At 59.1% G+C, this 21,582-nt stretch overlaps 2 protein-coding genes across 8 annotated transcripts; both read right to left on the reverse strand.

Annotated features, from left to right (window-relative positions):
- Positions 1-34: 34 nt before the first annotated feature.
- On the reverse strand, positions 35-17,316 carry EHMT2 (euchromatic histone lysine methyltransferase 2). Of its 7 annotated transcripts, XM_062185876.1 has the most exons (28): positions 17,270-17,316; positions 16,554-16,620; positions 16,235-16,453; positions 15,882-16,135; positions 12,548-12,632; positions 12,342-12,382; positions 12,076-12,231; positions 9,126-9,263; positions 8,871-8,985; positions 8,624-8,725; positions 8,271-8,419; positions 8,047-8,190; positions 7,729-7,964; positions 7,454-7,636; positions 7,284-7,366; positions 6,764-6,870; positions 6,562-6,684; positions 6,368-6,469; positions 4,308-4,412; positions 4,049-4,203; positions 3,800-3,967; positions 3,339-3,483; positions 3,152-3,229; positions 2,685-2,800; positions 2,486-2,572; positions 1,135-1,213; positions 816-991; positions 35-510 (listed from the first exon to the last, which is right to left on the reverse strand). In XM_062185876.1, exons 1-28 carry the CDS (start codon positions 17,309-17,311, stop codon positions 330-332), a joined length of 3,636 nt encoding a protein of 1,211 aa, XP_062041860.1. In that variant the 5' UTR covers positions 17,312-17,316; the 3' UTR covers positions 35-329. The 7 variants fall into 7 exon arrangements, with proteins under 7 accessions (XP_062041860.1, XP_062041861.1, XP_062041857.1 ...); XM_062185877.1 differs by lacking the exon at positions 8,624-8,725; XM_062185873.1 differs by lacking the exon at positions 17,270-17,316 and having other exon boundaries at positions 16,554-16,856.
- A 1,383-nt stretch (positions 17,317-18,699) lies between these two features.
- On the reverse strand, positions 18,700-21,255 carry ZBTB12 (zinc finger and BTB domain containing 12). Its single transcript, XM_062185885.1, has 2 exons — positions 21,207-21,255; positions 18,700-20,785 (listed from the first exon to the last, which is right to left on the reverse strand). Exon 2 carries the CDS (start codon positions 20,763-20,765, stop codon positions 19,386-19,388), a length of 1,380 nt encoding a protein of 459 aa, XP_062041869.1. The 5' UTR covers positions 20,766-20,785; positions 21,207-21,255; the 3' UTR covers positions 18,700-19,385.
- Positions 21,256-21,582: the final 327 nt, after the last annotated feature.

Genomic DNA, 21,582 nt, shown 5'->3' on the forward strand with positions numbered 1-21,582 from the left:
TTCCTCCTCGCCTTCCCGCAACAATTACCCAGACAGTTTATTACCAAACCCAACATTTACTGAAAACAAAAAGGAAACCAGTTGGCGCTGAGGCCCAATTTCAATTCATCAAAAGTCAGCTGAGGACGGGGAACAGGGGACGGCCAGCCCTGAAGCCCCCTTCCCAGGGAGGAACCAGCTCTGGGGGACGGGGCTGTCAGACCTCCAGGGCCTGGCTGGGGTCTCTGGTCCAGGAATGTGTGCCAGGGTAGTAGGGGAGGAGTGGGCAGATGGCAGAGGAGGCTGCTGGGCGTGGGGCAGGGGTGGGGGGAGGCAGGGTTGGTCCAGGCTCAGGTGTTGACAGGGGGCAGGGAGCCGAGCTCAGGCAGCAGCTCAGGGTGAGGATCCATCCGGGCCAGGCGGCTCTGCTCCAGGGCGATGGCCTCGGCTGAGTGCTTGCACTTCTCAGAGCCACACTGGCATGTGAAATATTTGCTTTTGATGTCCCAGAAGCGGTCGCCATAGTCAAATCTGTCAGGAGCACAGGAGCTTGTGGGACTGAGGCTATCCAGCCCTGCCTGGCTGCAGAGGGGCTCCAGGCCCGGTGTGTCCCATGGACTTGGAGCATCAGCACAGCCTGTGGACTCGTTAGAAAGGCAGATCTGGCCCCCTCTCCCCTAAATGCACTGGATCTCTTGGTGAGGCCTAACACTACAGACACTGGGCTCTGCCAAGTCTCACTCCAACCCAAGCCTGGAAAGCGGGCGCCCTCCGGCCGTCAGATTCCCAGGGTGCAGCACCTCCCGCACTCCGGGAAGAACCCCAGGACGCCTCACCCCAGCTCCTCTCCAGTCCGGATGTCGCGGGAGCTGAAGAAGGCGATGCGTGGAAATCGCAGGTCCTGGTGGAGCATGAAGACTCGGACGGGGATGATGTTGGGGTCACACAGGTGGTTGATGAAGCGGCTGATGTTGCCATAGTAACGGGCATCAATGCAGTAGACCTCTCCATCCTGAGGGGCATGTCACCGTTCACATCCACCCCAGCCTGCCTGCCTGGCCAGCCTCACCCCGCCACCTGCCCAGGCCCTCCTCCCCAGAGAGCTCCAGGAAGCCGGCCGCTAAGGGCTCAGGGCCAGAGGGGTCTCCTGCACACCTTGTTGTCTAAGTCGAAGAGATAAGAGTCATCCTCTCTCACGTCAGCCTCAGCGTCGGAGATCAGCTCCCCAACGTACCTGTGGGGCAGGAATCGGTGGTGCTGAGGGACCAGAGCTCCAGGCCGTGTCTTTCCTCACAAGCTGTGGAAGCCTCTTCTGCTACTGCCCTGCCCTGTCCTTGAACTCACAGGGGAAGACCAGAGGCCCAGAGGGCCCAGAGGGGAGTGGACACCACGGGCCAGGGGGGAGGCCAATGGTCAGGAGGAGGAACGCGACACAGGCGTGTGAGGGGAGCCACCCAGGACACAATCCTGTCAGCTGGGGTCCCCCCTGCTGGACAACTGGAATAACAGGACCGGCAAGGTGGGGAAAGCCCTGGGCAGTGAATCAGGGAAGCCGTGGAGAGGCAGCGCAGTGCCACTGAGCCTCTGCGGTTATGGGGATTAGTAGCCGGGCAGCTGGCTCGGCCATGGAAACCGCTGGGGTCTATGGTGTGTGTTGGAAACAGCCAGCAGGCGGCAGATGATGCAGGGCGGAGTGAGGAATGTGAAACAGGGGTGAGGACAGGCATGGGTCAGCAGAAGGAGGAAGAGGAGCTGGCGAGGTCGGGGTGCACAGAGGTGCGGGCCACACCACGGGAGCCGGGAGGTCTACGGGGTAGACAGTGGCGCAGTGAACGAAGACAGAGGCATGCGGGGCAGGAGTGGCTGCGGAGAGGCGGCAGCTGCAGAGGGCGAGGGCGACGGCAGATTCTGGCTAGGCCAGGCGGTGAGTGGACGGTGGGGAGGCTGGGGCCCAGGAGGCAGGGGCCATCTGTCTGAGAAGCTGAGAGCTGACACCAGACTGCAGGGTCCCTTGCACAGGCAAACAAACGGGACTCAAGAGACCTAGGGAGCCTGAGAGCTGTCAGTTCAGGGGAGATAAGGAGATGGGATGACTGCAGGTGCCGGGCAGGGGAAGCTGATAAGAGCAGCACAGGCCCCAGAGAAGGCAGCCGGAAAGGTGGCTGCTGTCACGTCCGATTTACAGACAAGAAAAGTATGACTCAGAGAGGCCAAGCAACTTGGTCAAGGATACCCAGCAGCAGAACCAGCTCAGCTGCCTCTGAACCTGGTGCTTCCCCTAGCTAGTAGGAGGGTTGCCCGCGGCTCTGAGACTCGCCGGAGTAGTGAGAAGGGCAGGGCATAGGCAGTGCAGAGGAGCGCCCTGCAGCCTGGTCTTTGGCCGTGGGGACGGGGGCCAGGAGAAGCTGGCCCGAGGGTGGACAGCAGAGGACAGGTGGAGGAGCCTGGGAGTCCGCAGTGGCCACGTGCTTCCCCGCAGGTGCCAGGGCGCCCCCTGCCGACTTACTCGCAGATGAAGGTGCCCTGGGGGATGGTCTGCAGGGCGCGGACCCCCCAGCCCATCTTGGCTGTCCGGTAGAGCTGCAGTCGAACCCTGGGGGTGGGGAGAGGATGAGGTTGGCATAGGGAACTGGAAAAGCCCCCAGGGCAGGGGAGCAGAGGGGAGGGGAGGAGGGCTGGGGGTGGCCGGAGGGGCGGGGCCTCACTTGATGCCGCTCTGCACCACCCGGTTCTTGCAGTTTCTCCAGCAGGAGCACGCCTGGTTACACTCAAAAATCAGGGGGGGCTCGATCTTGTTAAATTCCTGGAGCAGCCGCCCATCCTGGGACGCAGAGGGAAGGGAGAAAAGTGGTTTCAGTAGGGGTGCACCTCGGCTGCCCAGGACCTCCACGCCTCCAGGGAAAAAGCCACTGCCGACCCCAACCCAGAGACGGGGAGGATGGGCAGGCCACGCACAGGCTCTGAGGTCAGACAACAGGAAACGCACGAGCCACACCCTTGATCTGCATATACCTGGCACAGGCTCGTCTCAGTCCTGGCACTGTCCCAGGCCTTGCCCCGCCCCCTCTGTCACTTCTCCCGAGGGGGCAGCAGGTGAGGAGCAAGGTCTCGGGGAGTTGGCAGTAGAGCCCAGCTCCTTTGAAGGAGTGACCGGGCCTCTGCGGGCACGCACCTTATCATACCAGCATCGGATGCTGAGCTGGCCGCAAAGGCAGTTGGAGCTGGAGCAGTCGTCCACACACGTGCAGTGCTGGAAGGGGAGGCAGAGGGCCAGCTCAACCTCCAGAACTGGCTCCCAGCACCGCTCCCAGCCTGCAAAGCCCACATGTCTCTCGGGGAGGGCCCCGGGCCCCGCTCACCTGCAGGTGTGTGATGTTGCGGTCGATGTTCATGGTGGACGTCTCGCAGTTCTCTGAGATGTACTTGTAATCCTCAGGGCAGGGCTCCCCGTCCACACCGTTGACACAGGGAATAGGCACGTTCTCATAGCCTCGAGCCACATCCCTGCACGGGAAGGGGGGAGACGGGGCTGCGGGCCAGGGCAGGGAGCCAGGGGCGGGTTGACAGAACCGTGGGGAAGTCTGCCCAAAAAGGCAGGACACCCAGGTAACCTTAAATTTCAGGTGAACAAGCAATGACACTTTAGCATAAGCACGTCCCAAGTATTGCAGGAGCATCCTTATGCCAACCAAGCGTGCATTTGCCTGTCCTAGCTGGGGGTGGGGGGCAGGGAGGCTAGGGCAGCTGTTGGATTCAACGTAGCACGGGGAGGGTCTTGAGGATGCTCTGAGGGTGCAGCAGGGCCTGGGGTGGGGCTCACCGGCAGATGATCTTCTCCGTGCGGATGGCGCGATTGCCCACCCCGAGCCGGAGCTTGCGGTTGAGCTGCAGCGCGAACCACACGTCAGAGCGCTCCGGGGTCAGATCCCACGCGGTGTCCCCCTCCTTGTTGCGCAGTTCGGGGTTGGCGCCGCGCGACAGGAACAGGCTGGGGCGAGGACAGGTAGTTGGTGAGTGGGGGCGGGGCTGGGGTGGAGGGGGCGGGGCTGGCTGGGCGGGCGGGGCTCACAGCACACAGTCGTGGTAGCTCTCCCGGGCAGCAATGTGCAGGGGCGTGTCCCCGTGGTAGTTCACAGCGTGCAGGTCACAGCGGGCGTTCAGGAGGACCTCAGCGATGGCAGCGCTGCCGGTGAAGGAGGCCCAGTGCAAGCAGATATTTTCCTCCTGGGGAGGTGGTGGGGCGAAGAGAGCGCTGGGCTGCAGGCTGCTGAGCCCCAGGGCCCAGCCCCCACCTGGCCTCCTCCCACCCTGAGCAAACTGTCACTCACGTTGTCAGTGAGGGTGACGTCGGCACCCCGTGTCAGCAGCATGCGGATCACCTCAATGTGCTTGTGCTCCGCGGCCCAGATGATAGGCGTCCACCCCCCGCTGTCCTGTGGATGGGAAGCCAGTGAGGGTGGGGAGCGGCTGGCCCTGGCGCCCAAGTGACTAGGACCCAGCTCCACCACTCACAGCTGTAGGACCCTGACTACTATCCAAGGTTGCAGAGGCAATGAAGCGAGTGCTGGCCGGCGCCGTGGCTTAACAGGCTAATCCTCCGCCTTGTGGCACCAGCACACTGGGTTCTAGTCCCGGTGGGGGCGCCGGATTCTGTCCCAGTTGCCCCCCTTCCAGGCCAGCTCTCTGCTGTGGCCAGGGAGTGCAGTGGAGGTGGCCCAAGCACTTGGGCCCTGCACCCCATGGGAGACCAGGAGAAGCACCTGGCTCCTGCCATAGGATCAGCGCAGCGCGCCGGCCGCAGCGCGCCTACCGCGGCGGCCATTGGAGGGTGAACCAACGGCAAAAGGAAGACCTTTCTCTCTGTCTCTCTCTCACTGTCCACTCTGCCTGTCAAAAAAAAAAAAAAAAAAGAAGCGAGTGCTTTCCTTTAAAAAAAAAAAAAAAAAAAAACGCATTTGCTAAGTCTGCCTGCTCCAAAGTCCAGGAGTCAGAACCCGGGCTGTGTTTCCTATAAGATACTCCCCAGGTCAAGGAACCCAAGTTTCTTAGCAAAACGGAGTCTGGGGCAGGAAAGCTGCGGAGAGGGCAGAGGCAGGTCAAAGGCCACAGAAGCCCACCTCGAGAGCCCAGTCCTGGACAGAGGAGGCAAGAATGAGAATAAAACAGAACACCTCCGCCGGCAGTTACTAAGTCACACTGGACGCACTGGGAGTCAGGCAGCTCTGCCGGGAGAGCAGGGAGCTCGCTAACGCTCCTGACTCGGACCCTCTGTGCTGCAGGTGTCGACGGTGCTGGAGCCTACCTCTGGGAGTGCAAAGCATCCTGCACCTGCTTCACGACACGTCGTAGTGCCCGTGCTTTATCAGAGCTGTTTTTAGTGACGTTACTCTAGAATGCTTTCTTTCCCGATGATGACTGAGAAGCTAATAAAAAAAAAACGGTGCCAGGTACCACAACAGTAACAGGACTTTGCTGTTTGGGGGATTTTTGTTTTTTAAATGGAGTGTGCTAGATGTCTCTATAATTTGGTTCAAATGACTGCAGAAACTGGAAAGGCTGTTTCTGCTATTGATACAAAACACACTGCTATTACTGGTCTTTTTATAGAAATATAAACATATATACATATATGTAATTTAATTTTTGGAAACTGCAGCTGTGCTGTCAACTTTGAGAACAGTATCTCAGATTACCGTGTTGACTTAGCACTGTACAGAAACTAACAGCCACATTGGTCTAGAAATGTTAAACTTAATTTTTTTTTCCATTTGTACAGGGATAACGCACTGTATTAAACATGTAAGGTCTTATCTACATGGGTTTGATTACAGAACTAATAAAGTATTCCGTAAATAATGAAAAAAAAAGAAGTTAAGGCAGGAACTCATTCTAAAAACAGATAAAGAGGGGGCCAGCCCTGTGGCATAGTGAGTAAAGCCACCGCCTGCAGTGCCGGCATCCCATATGGGTGCTGGTTCGAGACCTGACTGCTCCATTTCCCCATGCAGCTCTCTGCTATGGTCTGAGAAAGCAGTAGAAGATGGCCCAAGTGCATGGGCCCCCGAACCCATGTGGGAAACCTGGAGGAAGCTCCTGGCTCCTGGCTTCAGATCGGCCCAGCTCTGGCCATTGAGGCCATTTGGAGAGTGAACCAGTGGATGGAAGACCTCTTTCTCTCTGCCTCTGCCTCTGCATCTCTGCCTTTCAAATAAATATATTAATTAATTAAAAAATAATAATAAAGAGGAAGAAAGCAAGAAAAAGGGTGAAGAGAAATGTAGAGGAAGAGACAGGACAGACCCAGGCAGCGTGACACAGAGTGAACGGGGCCCAAAGCCCCCTGCTGAGGCCAGGCGCCCGGGCTGGACGGGCAGCTTAGGCCGCTGACCTGGGCATTGACGTCCACCTGTCCCGTGCTGAGCAGCAGACTGACCATCTCCAGGTTCCCGATTTTGGCTGCATGGTGGAGGCAGGTGGAGCCATCCTCCTCCTGAGGGAGACACGCGCGCTGGTGAGAATCTGGCTGCACCCAACCCCAGCCCCGACTCCTGCTGGCCGTGCCTGCAGCCGGCCGGGCCGCACCTTGCTGTACACACAGCCGCCTCGCTGCACCATGTAGCGCGCCACCTCCAGGTGGTTGTTCACCACAGCCTCCATCAGGGGTGTCCGCTGCTGCTTGTCCACCGCGTTGATGTTGGCTCCAGCCTGCGAGGGGCAGGCACACGGGCTGGCATCGGGGAGGGGCTGGGCAGGGGAGGGGTCCCAAGGCTGGGGCTGTGCTGACCTGCAGCAGCACGTGGCAGATCTCTACGGAGCCCTTCTGGGCGGCCGCATGCAGGGGTGTGCGCTTGCTCTGCTGGTCGCTCTGGAAGTTGGGGTCCAGGTTGTCCACTGCGGGGAGAGCCCGCCACACCGGGAGAGGGAGGGGGACAAGTGGTAAGCAAGCTAGGGGGCAGGTGGCGCCTCCTACTGGAAGGCTTCTTGGGGGGGGTCCCAGCCTGGGTCAGGGGCCCCTCCTGGCATTCTACATGGCGCTTAAAGAGAATATGGAGTTGAGAGCCCTGGCTGCGCCCGAGTTCAGGGCCACTGCATGCTGGGCAAGGCACTCAACGTCTCTGCACCTACACGCCAGGAGGTTAAGAGTAAAGACGTAGCAGTCCTCAGAACAGCACCACTGCTCCCAACATCCAGGTCTTTCGCCCACCCCACTGCTCCCTTTGTGGCTGTCTTCCCCGGAGCCCAGTGCCTGGGGTACAGTGAGGATACGGGGAGAGGGGCAGCCGAGCAATGAGTGCCATACTCACGCAGCATCAGGATCACCTTCTGCAGCTCCCCCTGCTTCACCGACAGGTACAGCTGCCGGGGGTGGAACCGGAGCTTCTTCCTCCTGCCACAGGAGGGAGACGAGATGGCTCCGACACCCGCTCCTCCAGCCCCAGCCCCACTCCCGAGGCCGGAGGGCATCCCTGCTCACCTCTCTGACTCCTGGATGACCAGGGCCTTTTCCAGGGCCTCCCGGCCTGGCCCTGGTGGCAGCCCCACAGCTGAGAGGCAGCCTCCATTGGGCAGGGTCAGAGAGGGGCCGGAACTGTCAATGGTGTCAGCGAGGGGGTCGCAGGGTGGGCGCCGTGGCTCTCCATGCCCACGCATCCGGGCGCTGCGGAAGACAGGAGGAGGTGTTGGTACCTGGGGACAATGGGGAGTGGGGAGGGAGAAGGGGACAGACAGCAGGGTAGAGAAGGCCAGTACCTGGGCTGGGACGTGTCTGCTCTCCCAGGGGCATCCTGGGCCAGGGTTGGGGGCACGGGAACTGCAGTGCCAGCTGGGGAGGTCACCCCATCCCCCCGGGGGATGGTCACCTCCTGGGCCTCAGAAGCGTCCTCCCCACAGTGGGGACAGAAGACCATCCCGTTCAGCTGGGACACACAGGCCTTGTGGAAGCGATGGGCCACGCGGAAGTCCGGGTGGCACTCTAGGAAGGTGCCCTGGGGGCAGGGAAGTGATGTGGTCAGGCTCGGAGAGACACCTGCGGGGACACGCTGCCTGGCTGCGCCTCTGCTCACTCACCGCGGTGCAGAAGTAGCCGCAGCCTGGGCAGCAGTGGTGCTTGACCATGCGGGCGCGGTGGGTCTCGCAGAGCACCATGAGCGCCACACGGCTGGACGGCCTCATGGTCTCCCGTTTGAGGATGGCGGCGTTGCAGCCCGACAGCTGTGGGCGGGAAGGCGGCGTGAGGCTGGCGCCTGGGGGGCTGGAGGCCCCGCACTTCTCCCAGCAGCCCACAGGCCCACCTCGCCGTCCACGCTCTCAGTGGCCATGCACTTGTGCCCTGCTCTCTCACTGATGCGGTCGATCTTGGGCGCCTCCATGCGGCAGCTACAGAGAGGCAGCTCCTCAAAGCCCCGCTCGGTCTCCAGCGAAGATGTGTCATTGGACACCCCTTGGACAGAGGGATGGGGAGGTGAGGGGGGCCCTGCCCTTCACTCCCAGGGCAAGTCCTCTCACTCCCACCCTTCCTCTCCCTCCGTGCTCCAGAACCCTCAAAGCCTGGCCACCGACACCCCAGCTCCACTGGGGCCTCCCTCCTCCCCTTTCCCTCCGGCCCCGAGGGCGCCCCCTGGTGGTTCCCTGTCCCGGCAATTACCAGCGTGGTTGGGGGAGAGGGTCCCCTCGCTGGGCAGCTCCAGGGACCCCAGAGGGACCTCCATGTACTCACTGGGGCCTGAGGAGCCCACACCATTCACTCCTGACACAGAGACAGAGAGAGTGAGAGTGCGAGCTCACGGTGCCTGGGCGCGTGGGTACATGCGGGTGTGTGTACGATGCAGGTGCATGCTCCCTAGGGCCAGGAGGGGCGGAGGAGGGCACCCAAAAGCCGAGCAGCCCCTCACCTCGAGGCTCCTTGGCCCGCGGAGGCTCCCGCTTCCGTCGCTTCCGAGTCGGCTTCACCCACGGGCTGTCCTTCCGCCATTTCTTCTTGGCTTTGCGCCGGCCGCTGGAACCGCTCTGTGGGGAAGGCAGGGAGTCAGGGCCCAGGGCCTCCCCCCCCCCCCCCCCCCCCAGTCACACCTCTCCTCCTCTGAGGGCTCAGACTCGGACCGCAGTCCCTCACTCCTCTCAGGGCACCAGCACCCTGCTCCTCCTACCCTATCTGACTGATTGCCCGACTCCTCATCTTCCTCCTCTTCTTCCTCCTCTTCCTCCTCCTCCTCCTCTTCTTCTTCTTCCTCCTCCTCTTCTTCCTCCTCTTCACTCAGTTGTTCTGCCAGAGCTTCCACTTCAGACTGGGAGAGAGGAAAAATGGTGTTGGGGGGGTCTCTGCAGGGAGACCGTGGGAGAGGGGCAGGGCAGGACAGATCCAACCCCAGGACTCAAAGGGTGGGCAGAGACGGCCACTTCTGCCACCGTTGCCCAGGGATGGCTCCTTGGAGGACGGAAAGGCACAGGAGATCACACAGCAGTGAAAAAGCTGCGATGGTTACGCAGGAGGGTATTCAAAAACTCCACGGCAAAATGGAGTTACAAGATAAATGTATTTCAGGGCAAAGGAAAAAGTAGATCTGTGTGTGGTTTCTTCATAATATCCATTTTCCACGGACGTTAAGACCCCTCACACAACCACATGTGTGATTCTTGGCAATATTAATATTCAGTAAAAAAAAAAAAAAAAGTTCCAGGAGACAAACATCTAGGGTGACATCATTCTTAAGAAGTTCACAAACAGACAAGGCTACCAGTGACTCAAAACACCAGATGGCGCAGCTGGGCAGGGGTGGGGTGGGCTGGGGGTGTGTGTCTTGGCCTGAGGGTTGATACCAGCTGGGACACCTGCATCCCGTGTCAGAGTGCCCCGGCTGGAGTCCCCACGTCAGCTCTCATTTCCAACTTCCTGCTAACGTGCACCGGGGGAGGTGGCAGGGTATGACACAAGTAGTCAGGTCCCTGGCACCCACATAGGAAACCTGCCCTGGCACCCCAGCTCCAGCCTGGCCCAGCCCAGGCTGTTACAGACATCTGGGGAGTAAACAAGCAGATATGGGGGCTCTCTTTCTCTGAATCTCAAACCGACTAAAACAAATAAAACAAACACAAAACCCAAAAGCCAACAACATAATGACAAAAATATCACAAGGAACTTTATAATGGTGACTAAGTCAATCTCACCCAAACCCACTGGTCAACCTTACAGTTCCTAACAAGAAAAAGAAGACATGCCTCCTGACACCTGGCCACCACACCCACTGTCTAGTCTTCCTGCCATAAAAGGATGCTGGGGCGAGCTTCTGAATCTACCAGTGTACAAGATACTACCGAGCAGACAGGAACGTGTCCATCCCTACCCAATCAGCCAGCTCCAACACGCAAGGAATTCTACAGGACAAGTGACTGACTTCAATAAACAAATGGTGCGAAAAAGGATTTTTAAGAAAATGACACACGGTGCCGGCGCCATGGCATAGCAGGTAAAGCCGCCGCCTGCAGTACCAGCATCCCATATGGGCACCAGTTCGAGTCCTGGCTGCTCCACTTCCCATCCAGCTCTCTGCTAACGGCCTGGGAAAGCACTAGAAGATGGCTCAAGTCCTTGGGCCCTGCACCCACATGGGAGACCCAGAAGAAGCTCCTGGCTCCTGGCTTCGGATTGGCACCTGCGTTGGGGACCAGGAGGAAACTCCTGACTCCTGATTGGCCCAGCTCTGGCCATTGCAGCCATCTGGGGAATAAACCAGCAGATAGAAGACCTCTTTATCCCTCTGCCTTTCTAATAAATAAATAAATCTTTAAAAAAGAAAATGACACAGGGGCTAGTGCTGCTCAGCGGGTTAATGCCCTGGCTTGCGGCGCCAGCATCCCATAGGGTGACAGTTCAAGTCTTGTTGCTCACTTCTGATCCAGCTCCCTACTAATGCGCCTGGGAAAGAGAAGGAACATGGCCCAAGTGCTTGGGCTCCTGCATCCACGTGGCAGACCTGGGAGAAGCTCCTGGTTCCTAGTTCCAGACCGGCTGAGCTCTGGCCGTTGGGGCCATTTGGGGAGTGAACCAGGAGATGGATACTCCCTTCTCCCTCTCTCTCTCTGTCACTCCCTTCCAAGTAAATAAACAAACAAATCTTAAAAAGAAATAAAGAAAAAGAAAACCCATATATCAAGAGAAATCTAAGACAAATGTCAACCAAATCAACATGTGGACTCCATTTGGACTGCTTATGAACAGTTGAAAAAGTATGAAGACTGATATTTGATGATATTAAAAATCATCACTAATATTTTTAGGTGTGAAATAGTAGCATAGTGACGTTAAAAAACAAAAAGTAGATTTATATGTAGAGATACACATGGAAGTATTTCTGGATAAAATGATGATGCCTGGGATTTGCTCGAACATTCAGCTGGTGCCAGGTTAAGCTGACACCCACAATGCCAGCATCCCATATGATGAGCACCAGTTCAAGTCCCGGCTGCTCTGCTTCTGATCCAGCTCCCTGCTACTGCTCCTGGGAAAGCAGTGGAGGACAGTCCCAGTGCCTGGGCCCCTGCCACCCGTGTAGGAGACCCGGATGGAGTTCTGGGCTCTTGGCTTTCAACCCAACCCAGCTCTGGCTGTTGTGGGCATTTGGAGAAAACACCAGCAGATGGAAGATCTCCCTCAAACAGATGAGAAAATAAAATAAACGATTCAGCCAGCACGTGCTGAGGGAGGAACAGATAGGTCGAGGCTGGCTGTGTGTATTAGTAATGGGTTTGCACTAACACCCTGGAGCTGGGTGCTGGGCATATGGGGGCTCACTCTTCGCCTCTGTGTATCCTTGAAAGTTGCCATGACAAAAATGTTAAAAGAGCAAAACGGGCAAGGCTGAACATATGATGTAGGCAAACATGAGATAAAGCCAAACCCAGAGCAGGGAAAAAGCAAACACACACATAACAAGATGGGATGCTGACCCGCAGGTACAGGATGCTGGCGGGGGGACGGGGTGGAGCACACTCTGGAAGTAGCTGCAGACAGCATGGGGCAATAAACTGAGTGGGTGCTCGGGAGACTAAACAGGGAAGGATGGGAAAGACGAGCGTGAGCCGGGAGGGCAGGCGGCTCACCTTGCTGTCAGAGTCCACGCGCTCATCCACAGAGTAGGAGTCATAGTAGAGACTGAAGTCATCGCCCACCACCGTCTCCCACTCCTCCAGGGACCTGTGGTCCCCCTTCTCCAGGGTCACCTCTCCTGAACCCCGAGTAGAACCCAACTCCTCTGACTAGGAAAAGATCAGAGAAATTGAGGCCACTGTGCTCTCCCACCCCTGCCCCCCACTTCTCTGGATGCAGCCCCAGGGGGAGAGGTCTTGCTCCCTGCTCTCTTGCTCACCAGGCCACCTCCTGAGTTCAGCTTTCTCCTTTTGGCCACATCTGGAAGAGGAGAGATAGAGAGAGAGAGAGAGAGAGGGAGGGAGGGAAAGAGGGAACGAGAGAGAAAGAAAGAGAGAGGTGAGCAGTGAGGCCTGTACTGTCAAAGCCTCAGGCAAGGCCACGTCAACAACAGGGTAGGGGTGGGCCGCAGGACACGGGACTGACCGGAGGTCACCTTCCCCAGCGAGTGGACATCATCACTCATGCGGAAGTGCTGCACTTCAGGAGGCCGCTTCTCCGGGACAGGGGGCTGGGGATGAGGAGGAGCACGGTTAGGGTCACACAGCACCTACAGTCCTAGTGGGCTTGGCTGGGAGCCCAGCTGGGGGGCAGCAGGGAGCCACCCAGCACTGAGGCCCACGCAGAGGCAGGGCCCCCTGTCCCAGTGTGCAGAGGAGGACAAAGTTAGCAAGGTTAAAGACCACATTCAGAGCAGCATCGTTCCCGACAGCGTGGGAGCGACCAGTGTCCGCTGACAGATGAGTGCAGAAATGAGATAGACAGTCAGCTTCTTTCTGTATCCACTGATTCCACCAACGTTGGAAATATTGGGAGAAAGACAGGGGCCGGCGCTGTGGCGCAGCGGGTTAACACCCTGGCCTGAAGCGCCGGCATCTCATGTGGGTGCTGATTCGAGACCCGGCTGCTCCACTTTCAATCCAGCTCTCTGCTATGGCCTGGGAAAGCAGTAGAAGATGGCCCAAGTCCTTGGGCCCCTGCACCCGCCAGGGCGACCCAGAAGAAGCTCCTGGTTCCTGGCTTTGGATTGGTCCAGCTCCGGCCATTGCGAGAGTGAATCATCAGATGGAGAACCTCTCTCTCTCTTTCTCTCTCTGCCTCTCCTCTGTCTGTGTAACTCTTTCAAATAAAAATAAATAAATCTTAAAAAAAAAAAAAAAGATAAACACTGCCTGTACTGAACACATGGAACTTTCTTTTTCATCACGATTCTCTTAACAACACAGCAGAACAACTATTGATGCAGCATCTACGCTGCATGAGGTGTTGGTGCTGGAAGTAAATGCATTAGGAGGCTGTGCAAGGGGGTGGGTGGGAGTCTTGGAGCCAACCCCCCCCCCCCATCTCCGGGAAGGACTGCTGGACACAAAGTGGAGTATTCCTCAGCCATAAACAGGAGGGAGATGCTACCACAACACAGACAACGCACATTACGCTAACTGAAACGAGCCAGTCACAAAAAGACATGCTGCACGATTACGCGTATGCCAACGCTTTAGGAAGTTCAAGGAAGATGGGAAGATAAATATGGGGCAAGTGATCAACACAGCCGTCAAAGAACCACTCGGGACACACACAACACAAAACAGAGTGCCCGGTCCCTCTGCTTCCCATCCAGCTCCCTGCTAATGGACCTGGGAGGCAGTAGCTGATGGCTCAAGGACTTGAGCCCCTGCCACCCACGTGGGAGACCTGGATGGAGTACCAGGCTCATGGCATTGGCCTGGTCCAGCCTGGCATTTAGGCAGTAAATAAGCAGATGGAAGACTTCTCTGTCTCTCTCCCTTTCAAATAAAATCAAAAGAAAATTTTCAAGTATATTTCAGAATAAAAGATTTTGAAATCCTTACATAGTGTTTTCATAATATGCATTTCCCACAAACCGTGAAGTAAGCTTCTAAGTCCTCAAACTCAGAAACAAAACAGATGTCAGGGGCTTGGGAGAGAATAGGGGAGTTATTAATTTTTTAAAAGATTTATTATTTTTGGGCCGGCGCTGTGGCTTAACAGGCTAATCCTCCGCCCTGCAGCGCCAGCACACTGGGTTCTAGTCCCGGTTGGGGCACCGGATTCTATCCTGGTTGCCCCTCTTCCAGGCCGGCTCTCTGCTATGGCCCGGGAAGGCAGTGGAGGATGGCCCAAGTGCTTGGGCCCTGCACCTGCATGGGAGACCAGGAGAAGCACCTGGCTTCTGGCTTCGGATCAGCGCGATGCGCCGGCCGCAGCGGCCATTGGAGGGTGAACCAACGGCAAAAGGAAGACCTTTCTCTCTGTCTCTCTCTCTCTCACTATCCACTCTGTCAAAAAAAAAAAAAAAAAAGATTTATTATTTTTGAAAAGCATAAATAGAGAGAAGGAGGGAGGGAAGGAGAGAGAAAGAGAGAGAGGGAGAGAATCTCCATCTTTTCCATCCTCTGGTTCACTGCCCAAATGGCTGCAATCGCCAGGGCTCTGCCAGGCCAAATCCAGGTCTCCCACGTGGGTGCAGGGGCCCAAGAACTTGAAGACCACTGCTTTCCTAGGCGCATTAGCAGGGAGCTGGGTCAGAAATGGAGCAGCTGGTTCCCTATGGGATGCCAGTACTGTAAATGGCCACAGTGCCGGCCCTGGGAATTACTGCTTAATGGGTACAGTTTTTAGTTTTATAAGCTGAAAAGTTATGTAGAGTGCTGGTTGTACAACATTATGAATATACTTAATACCACAGAAGTAGTTTAGATGGCAAACTTTACATTATACCTATTCTACCACGAGAAAAAAGTTGCAAGAAGAAAGAGGCTTCACAGGCTACCCAAACCACATCCAGAACACAATATCAACAGCCTTAACACTCTGCTTAAGCCACCATGGGGGAGGCCTGGATGGAGGTTCAGGCTCCTGGCTTCAGCCTGGTCCAGCCACGGCCACTGCACTATTTGGAGTTAACTAGCAGATGGAAGATCTCTGCCTTCCAAATAAATACTAAACAAATCTTGCTTCTGGGATGCTGGAGCCTTCATCATTTCCCTCTGCCAACATTTCTGTGGCCTCCATCTCCTTCCTAGTAGGGATTCTCAGGGAAAAGTTTACATACAAAACAGGGGCAGTTTTGGTGCCGGTGCCGTAGTGCTGGGGTTAAACTGCTGCCTGTGTTGCTGGCATCCCATGCAGTCGCTGGTTCCAAGTCCTGGATGCACCACTTCCAATCCAGCTCCCTGCTAACGTGTCTGGGAAAACAGTGGAGGATGGCCCAAGTGCTTGGGCCCCTGGACCCACGTGGGAGACCTGGAGGAACTTCCTGGCTCCTGGCTTTAGTCTGGCCCAGCCCTGGCCATTGTGGCCATTTGGGAGTGAACCAGTGGATGGAAGACCTTTCTCTCCCTCTTCCTCTCAGACTTTCATATAAATAAATAAATAAATCTTAGAACAACAAAAACTAGGGCAGTTTCAAAGAAGGAAAGAAAAATTCCCTCAGGGCTTGCTTTGAGGTAGAAAGGAAGGGTGGTTAGAAATTCATTTGCATGGTCATTATCATAAGAGTAAACACGACATCAGCTATTTAATTAACTCTTTAACATCTGTATTCTACTCTCACCACTCCTCCCCCTAGAATGCAAACTCCGGAGGGGGTTGGGGAGCAGTCTGTTTGTTCTCAGGCTCATCTGAATATCAGACACAAAGTAGCCCCCCCATAAACACCAGGTGCGGAAGGAAGAGACTAGGCCTAACGCTAAATTTAAAAAAGACCAGGTTTCTCCCAGTCCCGCTCCGCAATCCTCACCTGTCCATTTCCTGGTTTGGCCATGGTTTTCCGGGCTCGGTGGACCTTGGGCTGCCCCTCTGGGCTGGTGGTGGCTGGAGAGGGCTCAGGTCCCGCTGCTACAGCTCCCTGGGTCCCTGGCATACTCAGCAGCCTCATAGCCAAGCTCTGCACAGATGGGGGGGACTTCCCCGCCCCTGTCATGGACATCTTGGCGCGGCTCGCACAGGCACCCCCTTTGCTGGGAGATGAGGGGAACGACTTTGTGGCATGGCCTGGGAAACAAAGAGGAAGGCAGGCAGAGGACAGGGTAAGAAGGCAGGCGGGGTTAGACGGTTCCCCCACCCTACAGCCCAGGCTCCCCAGCCTCTCACCCAGCAGGACTCGGCCCCCAGGAAGGTCCCCATCTCCCTCCAGGCTCTCGGGTTCGTCCCCAAGGAGAGGTGTAGCCCCTACAGGGGTGTCAGCCCCCTCATCGCCCACGGTGACAGTGACAGAGGCCGGAGAGGAGGGGCCAGCAGGCTCCAGGGAGTCGGGACTGGCCTTGGGCACGGTCTCCTCACTACGAGGAGTGTCTCCCAGGGAGCCGTGAACTGTGGAGGAAGAGAAAAAGTTCAGGGCTAAGGGTTCCAGGGCCCCTGCGGCAGGAGAGCCCAGGGGCCAACTCAGCCGGCTCCTGCTGCACTCACTCACCTCTCTCGGCGGCTCCTCGCGGCTCCTGGTCCAGCAGCAGCGCCCCCATCTCAGCGGGGGCCTCCCCCTGGGAGGGGAGACAAGGGACAGGGGGCGGGCTGGTCAGTCTGGGAGAGAGCTGGGGGGCCCAGGAAGCCTGGGCCCTGGGCAGAGAGAGGAGGCTCCGGGGCCTACCTCTCCCTCTATGGGGCGCCCCTCTTCCTCGGCCTCGGCTGCCGGGAGGGGCCGCACGACCCCTCCCCCGGGCCCGCATCAACCCCCTCCCTCTCGGTAGACCCCGCATCTCCGGGGCCGAGAGGAGAGGAGGGGGAGGGGGCGGGGCCTCGGCGCCCCGGCCCCGCCCCCTCCTCCCGGCTGCACGCGCCGCTCCCCCTTTGTCCCCCAGGCCGCGGGGACCCCGGGCACCAACCCCTCCAGCGCCCGCTGCCCCCCAGCCCGGTGGACGGCCCCTCGTGCCCCTCGCGCGCGCTCCTGGGGCCCCGGCACCCGCCGCCCACTCGGGGGCAGCCGGCGGCTGCATGCGCGCCTCCGTGCCCACTCCCCCCACCTCCCACCCCCTGGTCCCCTCATCCGCCCCCGGTGCTGGCCCCCCGGTTTGCTGCAAGTCCCGCCCGGGCCCCCCGGCCCCGTTGCACCCCCGGAGCATTGCACGGGTGCGCGCTTCCCCCGGGCGCGCGCGCGGGCATGCACCCGCCTCTCCCCCTCCCCTTCCGCACCTCGGCGGCCGCCGCCGCTGCAGCTCCCGCCGCCGCCGCCATCGCCGCTTGCGCGGGGGGCTGAGCCGGCGCGCGGCCGCCCCGGATCACGTGGGCGAGGGAGGGCGGCCGGGGAGGGGCCTTAAAGGAGCCGCGGCACGCAGCCGGGCCATTTTCCCCTGAGAGCGGCTTTGGCGATGGCAATGGCTGTCCTTACACTGGGGCCTGCAGAGAATTCCTATCGTTCCCGGCGTCGGCCCTGCAGGGGGCCAAGGTCCAGGGCCGCCCGGGTTCAAGTGTAGCTTCCCCATCCCCACCTCGGGTTAGGTAACGAGCGGGGTGTCCGAGCCTCCGGACGCAACGGCGGCGGCTGTTTCTGTCTGGCCCGCTGGTCCTTCCCCCGCATCTAGCTTTTCTATTTCTGGTTCACCACAGGGAAGGCTCTGCCTCGGGTCGAGGCCTCGCCTTCATAAACGAGCACGGAAAGGAGCGATAGGGCCGCACAGGAGACACCGTGACTATTGGCTTCTCCTGGAGCGGCGTCCCCTTTTGAAACCCTGGGTCTCAGTGCCTCTTCTAGGCCGCCACGCGCAGTGGAAATCCAGGTAAGCCCAGCCGCCCGACAGTCACTGGCTCGCGACCTTGCATAAGGAACCTTTTTTTTTTTTTTTTTTTGGCCACAAGTCACAAGCACAGGTAGGCACCTTACTCCGTGCGTTATGTTGCCCAGCTGAGTTTCGGCATCAATGATATACACCCTAGACATGCAGCCCTGGCAGAGCAGAATTTATGTACCGCCCTCCTAGGTCTTAAGACCTGGTCAGTTTGGAAATAACCATTTGGTTTCACAAGCAGTATCTCACATAGGTATGTGGTTGGGATGTGGGGCACCTGAGGCCAATTCAAGGCCTTCTGGGAACTGTAGTTCTCTTCGCTGAAGGGTGAGTCCAAAGCTTTCTGGGAATTGTAGTCTTCCCACACCCTAACCCAAACTTGGTGGTGTTTTTTTTTTTTTTTTTTTGCTTTCCTGGAGACAGGAAGCGTTTCTCCACGTCCCTCGCCCAAAAAAAAAAAAAAAAAAAGGCGCCCGAGTACAGGCACAATTTCCTTGGGCACACCGCCACCTGTGGCCCAGCCCTAGCGCTGGTACCAACTCAACCCATGGAGCACCAGGACTGCCGATCACTTGTGCTGCGAGGTATCAGGCTGGGCTGAGGCTGCAGAATGGGAGTAGGGGGGACTGAGTGTCCCTGGCCAGAGGAGCTCACTTGTCACACTCCTTTGTTTAGGGCTGGGCTAATCAGCCCTGGACCTGTTTGAGTGGTGGTGTCTGGCTATTGAACACACGGTGTCAGGATGATCATATACACGCACTTACCAGAACATAAAGAAAAAAAAAAGTTTTTTTTTTATTTTGTGGAAAACAAAAGCAGAAAAACTAAAACCCCAAACTCCAGAAAAAATCCTAAAAAATACGTTTTCTTAAAAAATACTGTATACGTCTCTACTCCTCTCCCTCCCCCCCGCAACGGCCCTCTGTGTCCTTTTTTCCTAAGTGCCCTACCCCCCACCCCTCCACTATCCCTGGTTCTCGCTAGTGAACCCCTAGTTCCCAACATCTACCCAGGCAGCTCACCCCGCGTTCTCTGACCGGCACCTGGCTTTGCCTCCCTCACGCCTTGGCGAGCCTCGTACCCACAGTCCCGGTTCCCCAGCATGCAAGAACTGTCTCCCACTTCCTCTTCTGGGATTCAATCATCCTTCCCCCCTACCATTCCCTCTCCCCAGGATCTATTCTAAGCAGGAGCACCTATGCCGCCTCCTGCCAATTCCCTCCCGTTCCCACCCACCCACACTCCCTACCTCAAGAAATGTCAGAGCCTTCTCCTGGGCAGCGACAGCCAGGAATGCAATTGTCCAGTCTCTGCCTTTCCTTACTCTACGGGACCCCTGCCCCTCCCTCCGCATAATCCATGCACCTCGAAGGGAAGAAAATCTGTCTCTGGGACCCCACGTCCCCTCGGCCTTCTCCAAGAACCCTGTCCCTGGCTCCACCCACCCCCAGCTCCCCTGGGCTAAGGTGCCCCCTGCCCACCCAGCCCAGGGCCCCAGCCTCGCGGCCCCCACGCCCACGGCGCTAGCGGATGAGGACGTTGATCTCGGCCACGCTGGCCTCCAGCACGTTCTCGGCTGTGGTCTTGCCGTGCTGCTCCTTGAGGTGCCGCCTGATGGCGGGCTTGTGGGCGAAGCGCACGTCGCAGTAGGAGCAGCGGTAGGGCCGCGCCCCCGAGTGCAGGTTGAGGTGGTCGTGCAGGGTGGACTTCTGCGTGAAGCACTTGCCGCAGATGCCGCACGAGTGCGACTTCACGCCGCGGTGCACGTTCATGTGGCGGTTGAGGTTGCTGCTGTGGTTGAACTGCTTGCCGCAGCGCGGGCACATGAAGATGAAGTGCTGCGCCCGCATGTGGAAGACCAGCTTCTCCACGCCCTGGAACACTTCCGGGCACTTGGTGCACTTGATGTTCTTTAAGGGGTTTCCGCTCGAGAAGCCCCCGGGCAGGGGTCCCCGGCTGCCCCCTGCCCCCAGGCTGCCCCCCGCCCCCCGGGCAGCCATGGCCACCGCTGCCGCTTCCACCAGGCCAGAGGTGGCCCCCACACTGGCCCGGCCCCCGGGGATCAGCAGCAGGCCCTCCCCTTCCGCGTCCTCCGACAGGCTGTAGCAAGCTTTCACCACGCCCTGCGGGGAGGCCACGGAGCTAGGCGGCGCGCTGCTCTGGGCCAGCTCCCCAAGGTGGCTGCTCACGGAGCCCCCAATCCCCAGACCTCCGCCCAGGCTTCCAGAGGGCTTGAGCCGGTGCGCCACCTCCAGGGCCGACTCCACCTTGACAATGCAGATGTCGGACACGTCCTCGTCCTCGTCCTCGTCCTCCTCCTCGGCCTTCAGCTCCAGGTCCTCGTCCAGCGGGAATTCCAGCTTCACGGGCCGCAGGAGCGGAGGGGGCAGAGGAGGTGGGGGCGGGGGCTTGGGGGCTGGCTTTGGGGTCCTGGCCGGAGGCAGGAGGGACTTGGTGGCGCTGACACTGCTCACCAGGCTCGCCTCGCTGACCCCGTCCTCCTTGAGGCCTATCTTGGGCTCAATGAACTGGCTGAGGGCGTTCCGGCATTTCTCGACCACGTGCTCCATCTGCAGGTAGGAGGCGGCCGTCAGGTAGTTGACGATGTCCCTGACGGCGAATTCGAGGGCGCCGGTGTAGCAGGAGAGGAGCAGGTCGGCCACGATGCGGGCGCTGTGCATCAGCGAGACCTGCAGCTCGGAGCTGGGGTTCAGCAGGAACTGGTCCCGGAGGAACGGGGAGCAGGCGGCTAGGATGACCTTGTGGCCGCGGAACTTGAGGCTGTCGGCCACAATGGTCACGTCGCAGAACCGCTCCTCCGCGCGGAGCTGGTTCATGTTCCGCAGCGTGGCGGCCTCGTGGCCGGGCAGCTGGAAGCGCAGCACTTCCACCCCCGAGGCCATTGTGGCGGGGCCGGGCAACCCTGGGTGGGAAGGAAACCGGTCAGAGACAAAGGTCTCCGCTCTCGGGCCCCTGGCCCCCTCTTCCTCAGTTTCCCCAACCCTGGGGAGGCGCCGGCCCTCGGAGAGGAGGGAGGCGTGGTTCCCGGGGGCGGGGCGGCGGCGTCCACACCCCCCAGTCCGGCAGCCCGCGAGGATGGGGGCGCGCTCGCGCGCCCTCGGGGTGGGGGGAAGGACGGAGAAAAGGGGGCGCAGAGGCCCGGGGCTCTGGACTTGGGGGCGGCCCCGCCGGCTGGCTCCTCACCCCGCCCCCTTTACCCGCTGCCTCGTTCCTCGCCCCCCCCTCGCCTCTTGCACGCATCGTGCACGCCCCCCCACCCCACGCTCAAGGCTCCGTGGCACGCCCCCCCCACCCCCACGACCCTGAGTGCACGCGCCTCTCACCTGGCCGGGTTCCGCGCGCTGTTTTTTTCCCCCCAATTTCCCCCACCCCCCCGGGGCCGGCTGTGCCCCCCACACAGAACACGGGCAGGGCCTGGGCAGCGCGCAGGCGCGGAGGTTCGCGGGGCGCGCGCGCGGGGCCGGCTCCGCGTGGGCGTGAAGGGGGAGGGGCGCGGGCAGCTCGCGCCGAGTGTTCCAGGCCCCGCGCGCGGCGGCGTCGGCGCGGACTCGGGGAGGAGGAAGAGGGGAGGGAATTAAAGGAGCAGGAGCCCACTCCCCGACCCCCCTTTATTCGCCAGCACCCCCACGCGGTTAAAGGGCCGGACGGCCTCGCCTCCCCTTTGGCCAGGATTATTTGTCCGCCAGAGCGGAAATACGT

Source organism: Lepus europaeus, chromosome 3, assembly GCF_033115175.1.
Source record: "Lepus europaeus isolate LE1 chromosome 3, mLepTim1.pri, whole genome shotgun sequence".
Taxonomy (NCBI): domain Eukaryota; kingdom Metazoa; phylum Chordata; class Mammalia; order Lagomorpha; family Leporidae; genus Lepus; species Lepus europaeus.

Bases quoted from the DNA above. Each gene is read 5' to 3' on its own strand.
- EHMT2 (XM_062185873.1), bottom strand. From the start codon at position 16,836: ATGCGGGGTCTACCGAGAGGGAGGGGGTTGATGCGGGCCCGGGGGAGG. The intron at 8,420-8,623 runs GTAATTGCCGGG...CCTCTGTCCAAG, and splicing joins CCTCTCCCCCAACCACGCTG to GGGTGTCCAATGACACATCT. The intron at 7,637-7,728 runs GTACTGGCCTTC...TGTCTTCCGCAG, and splicing joins GCAGACACGTCCCAGCCCAG to CGCCCGGATGCGTGGGCATG.
- ZBTB12 (XM_062185885.1), bottom strand. From the start codon at position 20,765: ATGGCCTCGGGGGTGGAAGTGCTGCGCTTCCAGCTGCCCGGCCACGAG.